General features: G+C 43.0%; 1 protein-coding gene across 4 annotated transcripts in view; it reads left to right on the forward strand.

Moving 5' to 3' along the window:
* igsf9b (immunoglobulin superfamily, member 9b) overlaps positions 1 to 12,432 on the forward strand; it is a 41,602-nt gene that overhangs the window by 9,291 nt on the left and 19,879 nt on the right. For all 4 annotated transcript variants that reach the window (XM_041786528.1, XM_041786530.1, XM_041786531.1 and 1 more), the window contains exons 3-4: positions 1,078 to 1,284; positions 11,305 to 11,451. In XM_041786528.1, the coding sequence (XP_041642462.1) occupies positions 1,078 to 1,284; positions 11,305 to 11,451 (354 nt within the window). The remainder of the gene's footprint in view (positions 1 to 1,077; positions 1,285 to 11,304; positions 11,452 to 12,432) is intronic.

Here is a 12,432-nt window from a genome sequence, read left to right on the forward strand (position 1 = left end):
ATTTGTCCCCAGTATGTTGCATAGCTTCACCAAAAGTTATTGTAGTAATGCCAACTGGAGCTAAAGCTTGCTGCTTGTTATGGTAGACCTTTGCAAACCAGTTGACATATGTTGCTGTTTAGCTCCCTGCATACTGACACCGTGCTGAATCTGGCACAGCTCCCATTGCCTTACATTAGAGAGAAAGTAAAGAGGAGGGGCTCTAACATAGACATGAGAGGACCAAAGAGAATGAGGCCAAAATCCAAGTTAAATAATATATCTGGGTGTGGATTTAGATCAATCTGGGATTTGTGCTACCCCCAGCCCAAGGCACGCTTCTGTGTGTCCATGCATGTGTATGTGGGAGGGGGTGGTGGGATTGATTGAGCTGGTCCGCAGACCATGTGTGTACCCCAGGGGGTGGTGGGAGGTCGGCTGGAGAGAGCGCAGAGGGTCCTGCTGTCCTGCATCGGAGTATCACCACAACCCCCCTCCTTCTGAGATTAAAGTAATCGCTGGGCCAGATGAGAAGCAGAGCAAACACTGGCACCCAGTTGCACACACTCACGTAAGCACATGGCACTAAGTGAGAGAGAGAGGAGAGCCTGCTCCAGGTGTCACTAATGGGATTGCTGTGTGTTTGCAGGCTTTGCAGCTATACGATCTTGTCGCCAAATGGCACATGATTGTTTTACATGCCCTCTCATGGCCCAGGTTGTATCAGGAATCCCTCTGGGGATGTCATTCACTTGTAGATCTAGTGCAACATAAGCATTTATGAACCACTTTAAAATCTATTTTCCACCAGCTAGACGTCTTCTTGCCTGTGTGGTCATGCTTTCCATGAAGATATTGCTGCTAATATTTCATGAACTCAGAGTACCAAAGAAATGAATGACCAGAAGAATTCCAGAGAGGTTAATCCAGCCTCTCTAGCAGCAATAACTCTCGGAGAGGCCCGTAATTCTAAGGCGTTCATAAAGAATGATTTATGTGTTTATTTACATTTTTACTCCTCATAGTCTCCTGTCTTATCAGCAAATGTCTACAGCCAGCCCCATGCTTTATCTCACTGCTATGCTGTTGTCTTTCCAGGTGTGTCTCAAGGTGGGGCATCATTGGTTCGTGCCAGAGAGGGGGGCTCTGCAGAGCTGGGCTGCAGTCTCACTCCTACAACCAAAGAAGCCACCACCCCAAACCTCTTTCCTCTGCATGTGGTGGAGTGGGTGCGCCTCGGCTTCAACGTTCCCGTCCTCATCAAATTTGGAGTGTATGCTCCTCGAGTTCACCCAAACTACAGGGGTAAGAGTTATTCAGATGTGATCAACAGAAAGCCTTGTATCTACTTGACTCTGGGTCCTTTCCTTTGAAGTGGAGTGAATGTTCTTCACTGCACACAGACCCTCCTGTGGGTTTTGAAACCTTTCTCAGCAGACTCTGCAGCTGCTATAATAGCAGTTTATTTCTGAAAGTATTCAAGAGACTGACCACTAGTTGACAGATTTCCCTAATTATGGTTCAGCAGGTTTTGGAGAAGGGAGGTGAGGTGTCCATGTGGCAACATTTCTCTTTTACCGCAAGTTACATGTGTCTCGTGTGTGGGCAGAGGTAGGCAGAAAAAGGTTACACCTGTATTTATGAAGACTTGGGGAGGGGAAGTCTGGATGAAACAATATCCCAAGTAGGTAATCCATCCAGACAACAAGCCCTGTAATTACAGCTGCTGTTTAGTTTACCAGACTGAAGCTGCAGTGCAGGCAGAAGGGGAAGGGCGAGTATGGATGCGTTTTAATAGAGGCAGTTAAAGGGGGGTGGGGTAGCAGAGTAATGGGGGGGGGTACCAGTAACGCGGTGCATGGAGGGATTAGGAGTGTAGGTGGGTGGGGGCTTGGTGGTCTGATGACAGTGTTTTATTAGTATGCTAAGGGGTGACCCAGTAAGGGGAGATTGTTGTGAAGGAAGGAGCATGGATGAAGCATTGGGAATAATGGGAGTTTTCTTGCTGGAGCCCTATAATCCTGTCATTGTCTCGCAGAGGACAAAAGACAAAGAGGGGTATCACAACCTCTTTTTGCTTTGCCAAAGCCAACAGGACTACTAGGACACCCAAAATCCCATACTGTCCCAACTAGGTCAGTAAAATGTAGAGGGAACAGTAAAAGCCCTTCTGCACTTGTCATATTAGCACTTATCTTAACGGGAGGTCCAAGCTTTTGATTTTAAAGCTTTTTTCTTGCATTTTGTCAACTGAAGAACCACATTTAAAGCCTGCAAGGGCTGAACCAAAACAAACCACCTCAATTGGCAATTGGGCTACATGTGTTTGGCGTGTTAACCCTTTTGTAGACCGTTAACCATGTCATTGTTTTGGGGCAGTCATCTGATGCATATGCTGCCATAATGAAGTAAACAGATTTGCAACCATGCCGCTGAAGACTGCTGTGGATGTTTCAATGTTTTCTAACCCTTGTCTGATGTGGGCTCTACCCCTGTCTGCCTCAGATCCTCATATCTCCCCTCCCGCTGGAGGCAGATGGCTGCATGTGAAGCGTGTCAGCGCTGTAGGTCTAATGTATTCCACCCTCAAATTAAATGTCAGGGGGATTTCAGGTTTAACCACAAGACAGTAAAGAAGGAGACCATTTCCTGATCTTTGTCCTGGCTTGCCTGAGATGGGGAACAAGAAAGCAGTGATGAGATCTGTGCTGTTGTTCAGAGTCAGGGTGGATTTACAGCCCAATGCCTACTTCTAATATAGCTAAGTGATCTGTCAGACTTCAATATGCATTATTAAATCATAGTGTTTTCCTGTCCTTCCTTTGGGGGACTTATTCTACTTCACATGCTGCATGCTGAAGCTGGCTAAAATAAAACTAATTGCATTGCTGCCTGTCTGTGGTTGGCTGCTCTGTCTCAGGCTCACTGTTGCTAATGGCCATTTTTAGAAGCTGAGATGAAAGATTCAAAGCAAGCCATATCTTGGATGACTATTTCAGTCCATTAAACAGACGTTTTTGATACGATATCAGGTGTATTTGAGATTGCACTCTGTATTTGAGGAGTGTCACGGCCACTGAGCGCTGTACTTCTGTCGACCCCCTTAGACACCAACCCGTCTCGGTCTCAGAGAGCTTCTCTTGTCTACTTAAAGAGAGTCAGGAAGGTATTAGCGCCCCTCATCCCTCTTCCTCTCTGTTTCGCACCCAGCATGCCCTGCAGGGCCGAACATTAGTCAACTCACAACAAAAATGAAACAGCCAAATAAACTCTGACTGACACGCTGTTATAGTCTGTTTGAAGAGTATTTGTTGAGACAATACATTCAAGTCTTGCGGTGTCAGGATGGTTTACTGTTGCAGAGCCAGATCAAATGTCTCCTGTGTGCTGAAGTAAATCAGTAGAGACTGTGAGCAAGAGACTCCGACCTGAGGTTACAACCACAATGGGAAAACCCCCCGATCCCAGCAGGTCTCCATCATGCTCTCAGTGTGACCTCTGAACACTGGAGAAGTTAAAGCCTGCATTTGTCACACACATGCACAAGCCACATACACACACACACACTTAAACCTACAAATGCTTGAACCTTGGACTCCTTAACCTTTACGCTTGTGGACATAAATGCAATTTTAGATTGGAAAAGTAGGCTTCTGCAAACATACGTCTATTAGACAACTCCAGAAGCAGAAAAAGCCCCAATGAAAGGTGAAACTGATCACCTTCACTAACCAGTTTTTCTCCCATAACTAGACCTGGATAGTAAGGCAAACAATGACACAATGGAAGAAGAGTAGATGGCTGCAAGTTGGGAATTTCACATTTGCCAACTTAGAGCAAAAGACCATTACAAAAGCTCTGTTACCTCGTGTGTTTGGTATGTCACAGATCAGATTTAAATGATGAATAAAAGATCAGAATCAGCTATTCTGTTTACATGGTGTTCAGATTTAATTCATTGTTAGTCCAACCTGAGTTTTAAAATGCATATAAAATTGTGTTAGTTCAAGTTCTTAGACCATAATTTGCCTGGATGTTGTGCAGGCTCTTCACAGTTCCTTGGCTGGGCTTTGACCTGGAAGTCGAACAGCATAAATGCACAAAGCAGGGGTGGGCAACTAGCAGCCTGCGGATCCTCCTTTTCACTTACTTACCATTCAATTCTAAACATGAAGAAAAAAACAATAGAATCTTCCAAGAAAGCATGACAAAAGAAACTTTTGTAATCTTTGATAACTGGTATATATTTAGTTCCTTGCTAGAAATTAGAGCTATAACTGGTTGCAGTTGCTTCTGGAAAACTTTTTTATATCCATCAGTAAAAGCATCTTTAAAGAAATACAAATAAAATGTATTTCAATCAGGAGAGACTTTATACAAGTTTAACAGTTTATTCATGAGCTCTGGAAATGTTTTAAATGTGAAATGTCTTTGACGGATAGAATCCATTGTGATGTCTTTATGAACTGGAAGGGGTAGTGAGGCTGACAGCAGGATAGGATACCTCCTGTGGAGTCTGGACACTGGTGATAGTGATGGAAGGAGTAGGATAAGGTGAGGAACGGAAGGGATTCACGATACATGGAGGAGTTTGACCTGGAGGTGGTAACGAAGGGACACAGGAAGGCCAAAGGGGCTGGGCCTGAACACTGATGAGATGTGATGGAGGTGGCTCGGGTGGAGGAGGGTTATAGCGGTCGCACTGAAACAGACTGACTGCGGAGGAGAGGAGAACAGATTTTGAAATATGACAGCAGCAGGATGATTGGATCGAAAGAGGTCATGTCAGAAAGGGATTGACTTAGAATTGAAATGAGTTTAAGGTCTTACAAAGTATTAAAGTTGACGAATCAATTTAGGGAAAATTAAGGCTTTTAAAAAGTATTAAATAGTCTTTAAAGCAAGACTGTAAGATCTTAAATTCGCAGCACCAACTGCCATGCAGAGCAACATAAGTCACATTTTAACTGGATGGTTTGAAAAAAACTTCCTTACATGCTGTATTAACTTAGTAAGGTTATATGCTGAGAATTCACAGCCAATGCAGACTTACGGAAATGATTTATTAAGATTAATAAAACTCAGCTACAGTTAGCTATAGCTTATCATCTCCAGAAATAAAGTGATCATTGACAAATTAATGCTTAAAAACCTGGATGAAATAATGTTATAGACATCCTGAAATGGGCAGTAATTGAAACATTTTAACTGAAAAGTGAAACCTGTAAATAGGTACTCCGAGTCTGGCATTACTATGTTTGGGCCACTTGTAAAAATGTAGACTTAACATTGTTAGCTACCTTACAGTACCAAACTGAGGCCTTTTTTTTCCTCATAGTCTAATCTCAAGAAAGCTTCATTAGTGTACTACAATAAGAAAGAGTCATTGCATTTTCTTTTCTATGCTCTCACAGATCTGACTTAAACCAGTGTAAAACATATGGGTCTTGAAAAGACATCGCATTTTATGTCAGATTTTCTGTATATAACCTGCATTATTAATGAATGAAAGGATGAATGGAAATGAAACAGTCTTCCTGCTTGTGCTTATGCTAAGCTCCATTGAAACAACCTGAAACGATCATGTTCACTGCATTGAAAAAGTAGCTTTAATTTGATTTATTTCTGGTTAAGCTCATTAAATAAGCAATTGATATTTGCTCTTGAGTAGGAAAAATATAAATGTAAATGGTATATAAAATATCATGAAATTTATGTATTTTCTTTTATTATATCATTTATAATCATAGTGGTAGAACTGATAATATTTTTTAAAAAAATGTATTAATTTGGCTCTTTGAAATTGAGAAGAAAAAGGAATGCGGCACATTCATGGTGTAGAAGAAAGTCTGCAAGGAAACAAGAAGAAGGTTTCAACATGGTGTAGAATACATTTACCATACAACCACCATCCTGCTCACTGCTAACTTGTTTGTTGGTTGTTTGGACTGTGATGTAATAGGTCAACTAGAAGAAGGTCCAATAGTAACTAGCTGGAAGGGGGAATACCTCATTCTACTATGGTAGTAGGACATACTGTATTTCTGTCAGTTAATCGATACCCCCCTGGTGCTTGAATACTGGGACAAGGGCGGTAGTTGTTTTAAATGGCCTCAATGAGCTATAAAAGTTTAGTTCAGCTTGCATACAGAAGCACTGAATGCTGTGCTAAGCATTGTCATTAAAACTAATGCAGATATGTCCAATTATCTCTTCTCTTAATGCAGATATCCACTGCTGTGAGATTGATGAAATAGCTCGGCTGGATTTCTTTTTTTAACAACTTTGCCCTCTGTTATTTTTAACAGTTTAGCAGGCATGATCTTCACTAATGTTTGGATGATTCTTGGAGGCTGTAAGCAACTCCCTGTTGGTTTTCTGCAGCTAAGGAACTAAAGCAAATTTTTGCCAACTATAGCAATTATTAACATGAGTGTTGCCTCTACCTGAACTGCAAACAGAGCTCAAGTTCTTCCTGTTAAACTGTTCAAATATCACGTGTAATCTCAAAGGATCAAACTCTGTTTAGAAAAATATTTAAATATATTTCTCTGCTCTGTGATCATCAGCAAGAGGGCTAATTCCGATGGTGGTAGCTGCAGTGAAACTTGGCACGTGAGCTGTGTGCGCTTTCTGGTGCAGGGGTTAACAGAGCCGGACAGAGCGAGAGGAACAGAGTTAACTGTAATCTATTCCACGACAAAGAGCTATTCATAAGAGGGTTAAACTGATTAGGGAGACAGGAGGATTGAAGAGAGAAATTTGGGGGAGTGGGGGGGGTGAGCTGTCAGAGGCCGGGGGCCGGTCTCAGACTTATGATTGTATTCAAATCAAAACACATCCCACAATGCACCTCTGCCCCCGACTCTCTTATGCACATACGGATGGACAAAGAAAAGCAGTGCTGATGCTTCTGCAAACAGAATAATCTGTCTTCCTCCATAGTTCCCCCTGCTATTGTATCACATGTTATTCACCATAACCCTTGTACTTCTTAGTCAGTCAAAACCAGTGGGAAACCCCAATGCTAAAATCACATGTTGATTTCACTGCTTTTGAACAGTTGATGCCCTCTTCTAGACCTTTAGAGCCCAATAAACAAAGTAAATAAAATTTAACAAAGCTTAATAGAAAAAAAGGTGTAATACAGAATGTAAAATAATTATGAAGGTACAATGTGGGAGGCTTAATCCGTTGTCGGTCCAAATACTATAGCTTCACTTTCAGAAAACCTTAATCAATCTAGTCTTTAAAAAAAGAGTAGGAGATCAGATTGGTAAGACAATGCCGGCTCTGAGCCAGCAGCACTACTCTGAAAGCTGAGTTATTCCTAACCTGCCACCCACTGGGCAAGAACCTGACTCCAGCTAATATGAAGAGGGTGCAGCTTAGAGGTTCACACAGCACTCATGGATTAGCGTTTCCATTTATTACCCTTGGCTGCACTGCAGTCAAACCTGTTGGAAACAAGGGCTCATTTTAAGGTGCACTAGAGCTGTCATGTGATAGCTGCTGGAGGAAAAACAGTGAGGAAGAGGAGGAGGAGGAAGAGGGACATGAGAGAGGAGCAGCAGCTATTGTTTCATCCGTTCTCCCTGTCTGACAGAGAGTCTAATGATGTTTGTCTCTGGAGAAGGACTTACGGACATTGTGCTAGTGTAGAACGAGGAGGAGTGATGAATGTGTCTGCCAGGGAGTTAGGGAGCACAGAGGTCTCAAAGGTCAAGCTCTCATTGGTTGTCAGTGGATTATCGATGCACACAATTCAAGTAACCTTCCCGTAACCCCTCAGACGGTTCCTTTTTGAACTGAAGGAAAGCTTCCCTTTTGAAAAAAAGGGCTGTTTTTTTTTTAAACCAATGTTGTTGATTTCCCGTCTCGTGCACATAATTGCAACATATCTGGATTTTAACCATGCACCAGAAAGAAAAACAAGCTTTTCTGCAGACAGAGCACCTGCCGAGTGGCATTTAGGATTTCAGTTCAAGTCCAAAGATGCAACATTCAAATTTGAATAAAGCAACATTTGTCACACAGCGTCAGCCCTTTGTCTGTCTACATGCTGAAAGGAAATCGCTCCTTTCTTTCTCAGCGTCTCATTCATTTCTCTCACCCTTCCCTTTCTGCCTCTTGTGCTTCTGGATCTGCCCCATTTTTTTCACCCTAAACATGTTTTTTCCCCTCTTGTAATTTTTCAAATCTCTGACAGTAGAAACCCACCCCCTCTGCATTATGAACCCTCCCTCACCCACATTTGGCCCCGCCAGGTTTCTACAGCAACTGAATTCAAATCTAAACCTACAGCCAGGGCTTTCCTTAGTCTCATCACTATGGTAACCTGAAGGGAATGAAGAGTGGGGGGCTGCCGTCTCTTTGTAGTGATGGACAAGAAGGAGGCTACGGGAAAGGGTTAAGTGTTCGACAGTGAAACCCAGGGGGCAGGGCTCTCGCCAAATTTTTGAAAATCAACATGTAGACGTACCCACGTGCTTCTGAAGCCACGAGATCAACGCACATGGTCAGCGTGAGGGATTGTCTCAGTCATGTTACAGAATATGACAGGAGCTGTTATTAGCTGTAGTGATCTTTAAGTAACCTGTAATATTTTTCCACCGGATTAGTTGTGTGTTAAAGAGGGTTTGTGTGATTTTGCACGTGAGAGTGTTTTCCCTCTTTGCCTGTGATGGGCTGTGAAATCCACATCCAGTTGGAAAGGTTGCATAGGTTACAGCTCAGGGAGGATCCCTCATTGAGAGATAAAGGGAAAATGCCTAAAGTTATCCACACACCTGTTATCGTCTCCCCGCACATTTCCTCTTTCCATCCCTCGCCCTGCCCGGTTGTTTGACAGATGCAGACTGAAACGAGAGGCATTCATTTATTTTATGGTGCCACTTAAGTGAACACCGCCCATCTAATGCTGCTCTGTCTTTCAGGAGGTCAGTCAAACATTAAACCTGACTATTAAGCTCAGCAACAGGCTCGGTCAGGAATGCAGGGTTAATTGTTAGCTATTGTTGTCTGTCTTTACTCACAGTGTGTGTTTCACCCTGCCTTTAGGCCACATATAGTGTCCAGCGAATTTCATAGCTCTCAGGCTCTGCTGCAGACTCTGCTGTCTGGAGGGAGAGTGGTGTGAATAGAGAGGATATTGTGTTTCTCTTGATATTGTCTCTTCAGGGTTGCAGGGCATACAGTAACATAATTCACTGCCCTTTTCTGCTCTAGAAGTCATATAAAGACCGTTATTGAAATTCACAGTCGCTTTCTATGTCATCTTAGCAACTCGTCAGATGCAAACAAGTGCAAAAGAATGCCGGAAACTTCCCCACATTCCCCTGTTTACTTTCAAACTGCCTCAGCCAGGGTCTGTTATGAGCAACGTGTGTGTTTCCCCCCTGCACGCATCCTCCTGTCGTTTAAAGCCCTAAGATTGAAGGGGGGGAAAAAAGAGTTCATTGAGAGACAGAATAAAAGGAAGAGGGGGGCGGGTGGGTGGGGAAGGGTAACTTCAGTACCCTGAAAACCAGGCTGCAGTCACCAGGCAACCGGCAGATCAAGTTTCAAAGCCTGACAAGGAGTTGTAAGAAGTACAGAGGGGAGCAGAGGGAGCGGGGTATGGCTGTGTGGCTGTGGATCCATCTGTGTCTTTTGAGGGTGTTCACACAAGTTCAGAGCATGCATCTGCCATGCTCCACATTGTTTATCTCCTACCAGTAACATGTGACTCACTTCATTATGCATCCTTTGTAGGATTCCCTCTGAAGATAAAAACTGCACACATGAAAATAGATTCAAACACTTCCTCTGTTGGATCGTTTCAGTGGAAATGCCGAGGAGGATTCCCAGCAGGCTCATCTTTTCCCTGCACTCAACTACCCCCAAAAACCCTAAATGACAGGACATCATCTGTAATCTTGCATATCTCCACTGTCATTACTTGAGTGATTCATGTGTTTGTCTCTAACATTGGCCTGTATCTTCTCATCCTCTGAGCACCATCATTTTTCTTCCCCTCCAGTTCTTACAGATGTTATTGACAAATATTCTCTCAAATCCTCTCAAATAAAGATTCTGGTAAACAGATGGAAGTACTTGTTTATACTGGGTATCCCTCCCATACCAGTTACCCTGACAAATATATACATAGGTGGGAAAACACTGATTACTGAGATTTTGCTATCTTAGAACAACCAAGGACTCCCCCAGACCCAAATGAAAAAAAGTGATATTTTTTGGTCATAAATTTATAGCAGTTAAAATTGTTTCTGTCATTTAAGTCCAAACAAAATAGCCCTGCACACAAGTGCTTTTAACAAAAGACCATTGTATGAACTCTTCCTTAGCATTTTATGGTGATTTTGGTTAGTATGAGTAAATTGATTTTTACCAATCTTTGCTCTGACAGAGCTCCTGAAATCTATGGTGCACCCCCAAGGGGGTCCCAGATCTCAGGTTGGGAACCAGTGGTCTAGATCAGCCATTTTCAGTAGGTGCCTTCTGGCTTTGTTTGGGGTGTTTTCAAAATGATTTAAATCAACCAAGAATTACCATGAATGTGCAGATTATTAGCATTACCCAGCATTACTAATCAAAATCAAATGCCTTTTACCTGAAATCACATCAGTGCTGAGGTCAGTGAGTGAATAGGCTTACACCAGTTCAGCAGGTGTGCAAAAATGGCTAATAATCAAATCTACAAAGCAGCATTATGCAAAATGGTGTTGTGGCTGATAAGGGAAAGCAGGAAGGAGGGAGTGTCTTGCCCTGTAAACTCTACTTTGATTTTACATATTCATAAACAAAAAGGAGGAAATGAACATGCCGGCAATCAGAAAAGCAGCCTGATTTTGTGCCACATGTTTCCACCGGTTTTGCACCATTTGCATGATATATACAAGCCTCATCACCCTGGCTGCTCTCTCTTGCTGATCTTTCCTTGAATATTTCCTGCAGTCATCATTGGCTCACCCTGACGTCTTGCAGAAATTTAACTAGGAGCTGGCAAGAAAAAGTAAAGTTGGGTTGTAAAATTTTTCTGTTTCTGTGCAAAAAATAAAAATGCAGCGCTACCCCAAAATTTTGGTAACATTCAAGAGTGCAGTGCATGTGTGAAAGGGGCTTATGACTTTGACTGTGGCCTTTGTGCCACTGGATGCCTGCGTCCTCTAAGCCCTCGTTCTGCATGTGCTGACTCTGCCTGTCTGGCTGTTAGTGTGTAAATGGGTGTGTGCTGATCCTCTCTCTCTCCCTCTCTCTCTCTCACTCTCTCTACCTCTCTACCCCTTCCTCTTTGCCCTCCCACCCTCACCCTTTCTCCTGCAGGCCGTGTTTCTCTGACCCGGGGCGCCTCTCTGCTGGTGGAACGGCTGACCCTGGAGGACGAGGGCTGGTTTGAATGCCGCATCCTCCTCCTGGACAGCAAAAAGGACGACTTTCGTAATGGCACATGGACCTTCCTCTCCATCACAGGTGCAGCACCGCAGGAGTTAGGGGACTCTGGAGCTCATCACTGGCACTGTCTTTGTTTAGACCAGCCTCAGCATGGAGCCTGGCTGGGTCTCTGAAGGCCCTGGCAAGATGAAATTTTCCGTGTGTCAAAGCAGCATATCAAGGCATTTCGTCTCATGTTGTGCACACATCTTGTCTTGTTCTGTGCTGATCCTGCTGTGAGCTGATGTCAACATAGGAGATGATTTTAAGAATAACAGAACAGGGGGGTGTAGGTTAGAGATTACGGTTGAAATGCTTAAATCTGAGTGTTTTCAGCCCAAGTCCTTTCCGGTATTTGTCCCATGCTATTGCTGGATATGCCACAAAAGAGCTCTTTTGACAATGTAAAGGAGAAATGTTTTTACTACACTGAATGAATAGCCTGCAAATGCTGCATCAGGTTGCAGATGACCTCTGGCTTCAGTAGCATTACATCATTGCACACAGTTGATATGTAGTAAACGTGTGTTACCTCAGAGCATTCGAAGTAATCCAAAACCAGACATGACACAGAGCTCTTTACTCTGACTATGAGGACACATTTGAGCAAAACCCCTTCTGTTTTCAGTGAAGGAGTGTATTTTTAGCCTCTATGATGCTGGTAGAAGGAAAATAACATGAATCTGACAGTGTTAGACTCCTAATCTTTCAGCAGAAACACTGGCAATAAATATTACAAAACGGAATCCTGTCATTTCAGCTCCAGCTTGCATCGTCTTTCATGTGTGCTTCGTGTTGGCTGCACCTCCCCGCTGTCACAGCTGTGTCTTTCTTCATAAGTTTTACCTCCATAAATCTCCCTACAAGTGACTTGATTCATTATATAGCCAAGCTGAGCCAGGAAAAAAAACAGAATAAAAGCATTCTGTACAAAGCATTCTCCATATAAAAGCTAAACTGGGCTTTTACTTTGAAAAGCACAAATCAGAAGTGTAATAAAGTGTTTATCTTGCGTTTGTC

This window comes from Cheilinus undulatus, linkage group 5 (assembly GCF_018320785.1).
Source record: "Cheilinus undulatus linkage group 5, ASM1832078v1, whole genome shotgun sequence".
NCBI classification, from domain to species: Eukaryota; Metazoa; Chordata; class Actinopteri; order Labriformes; family Labridae; genus Cheilinus; species Cheilinus undulatus.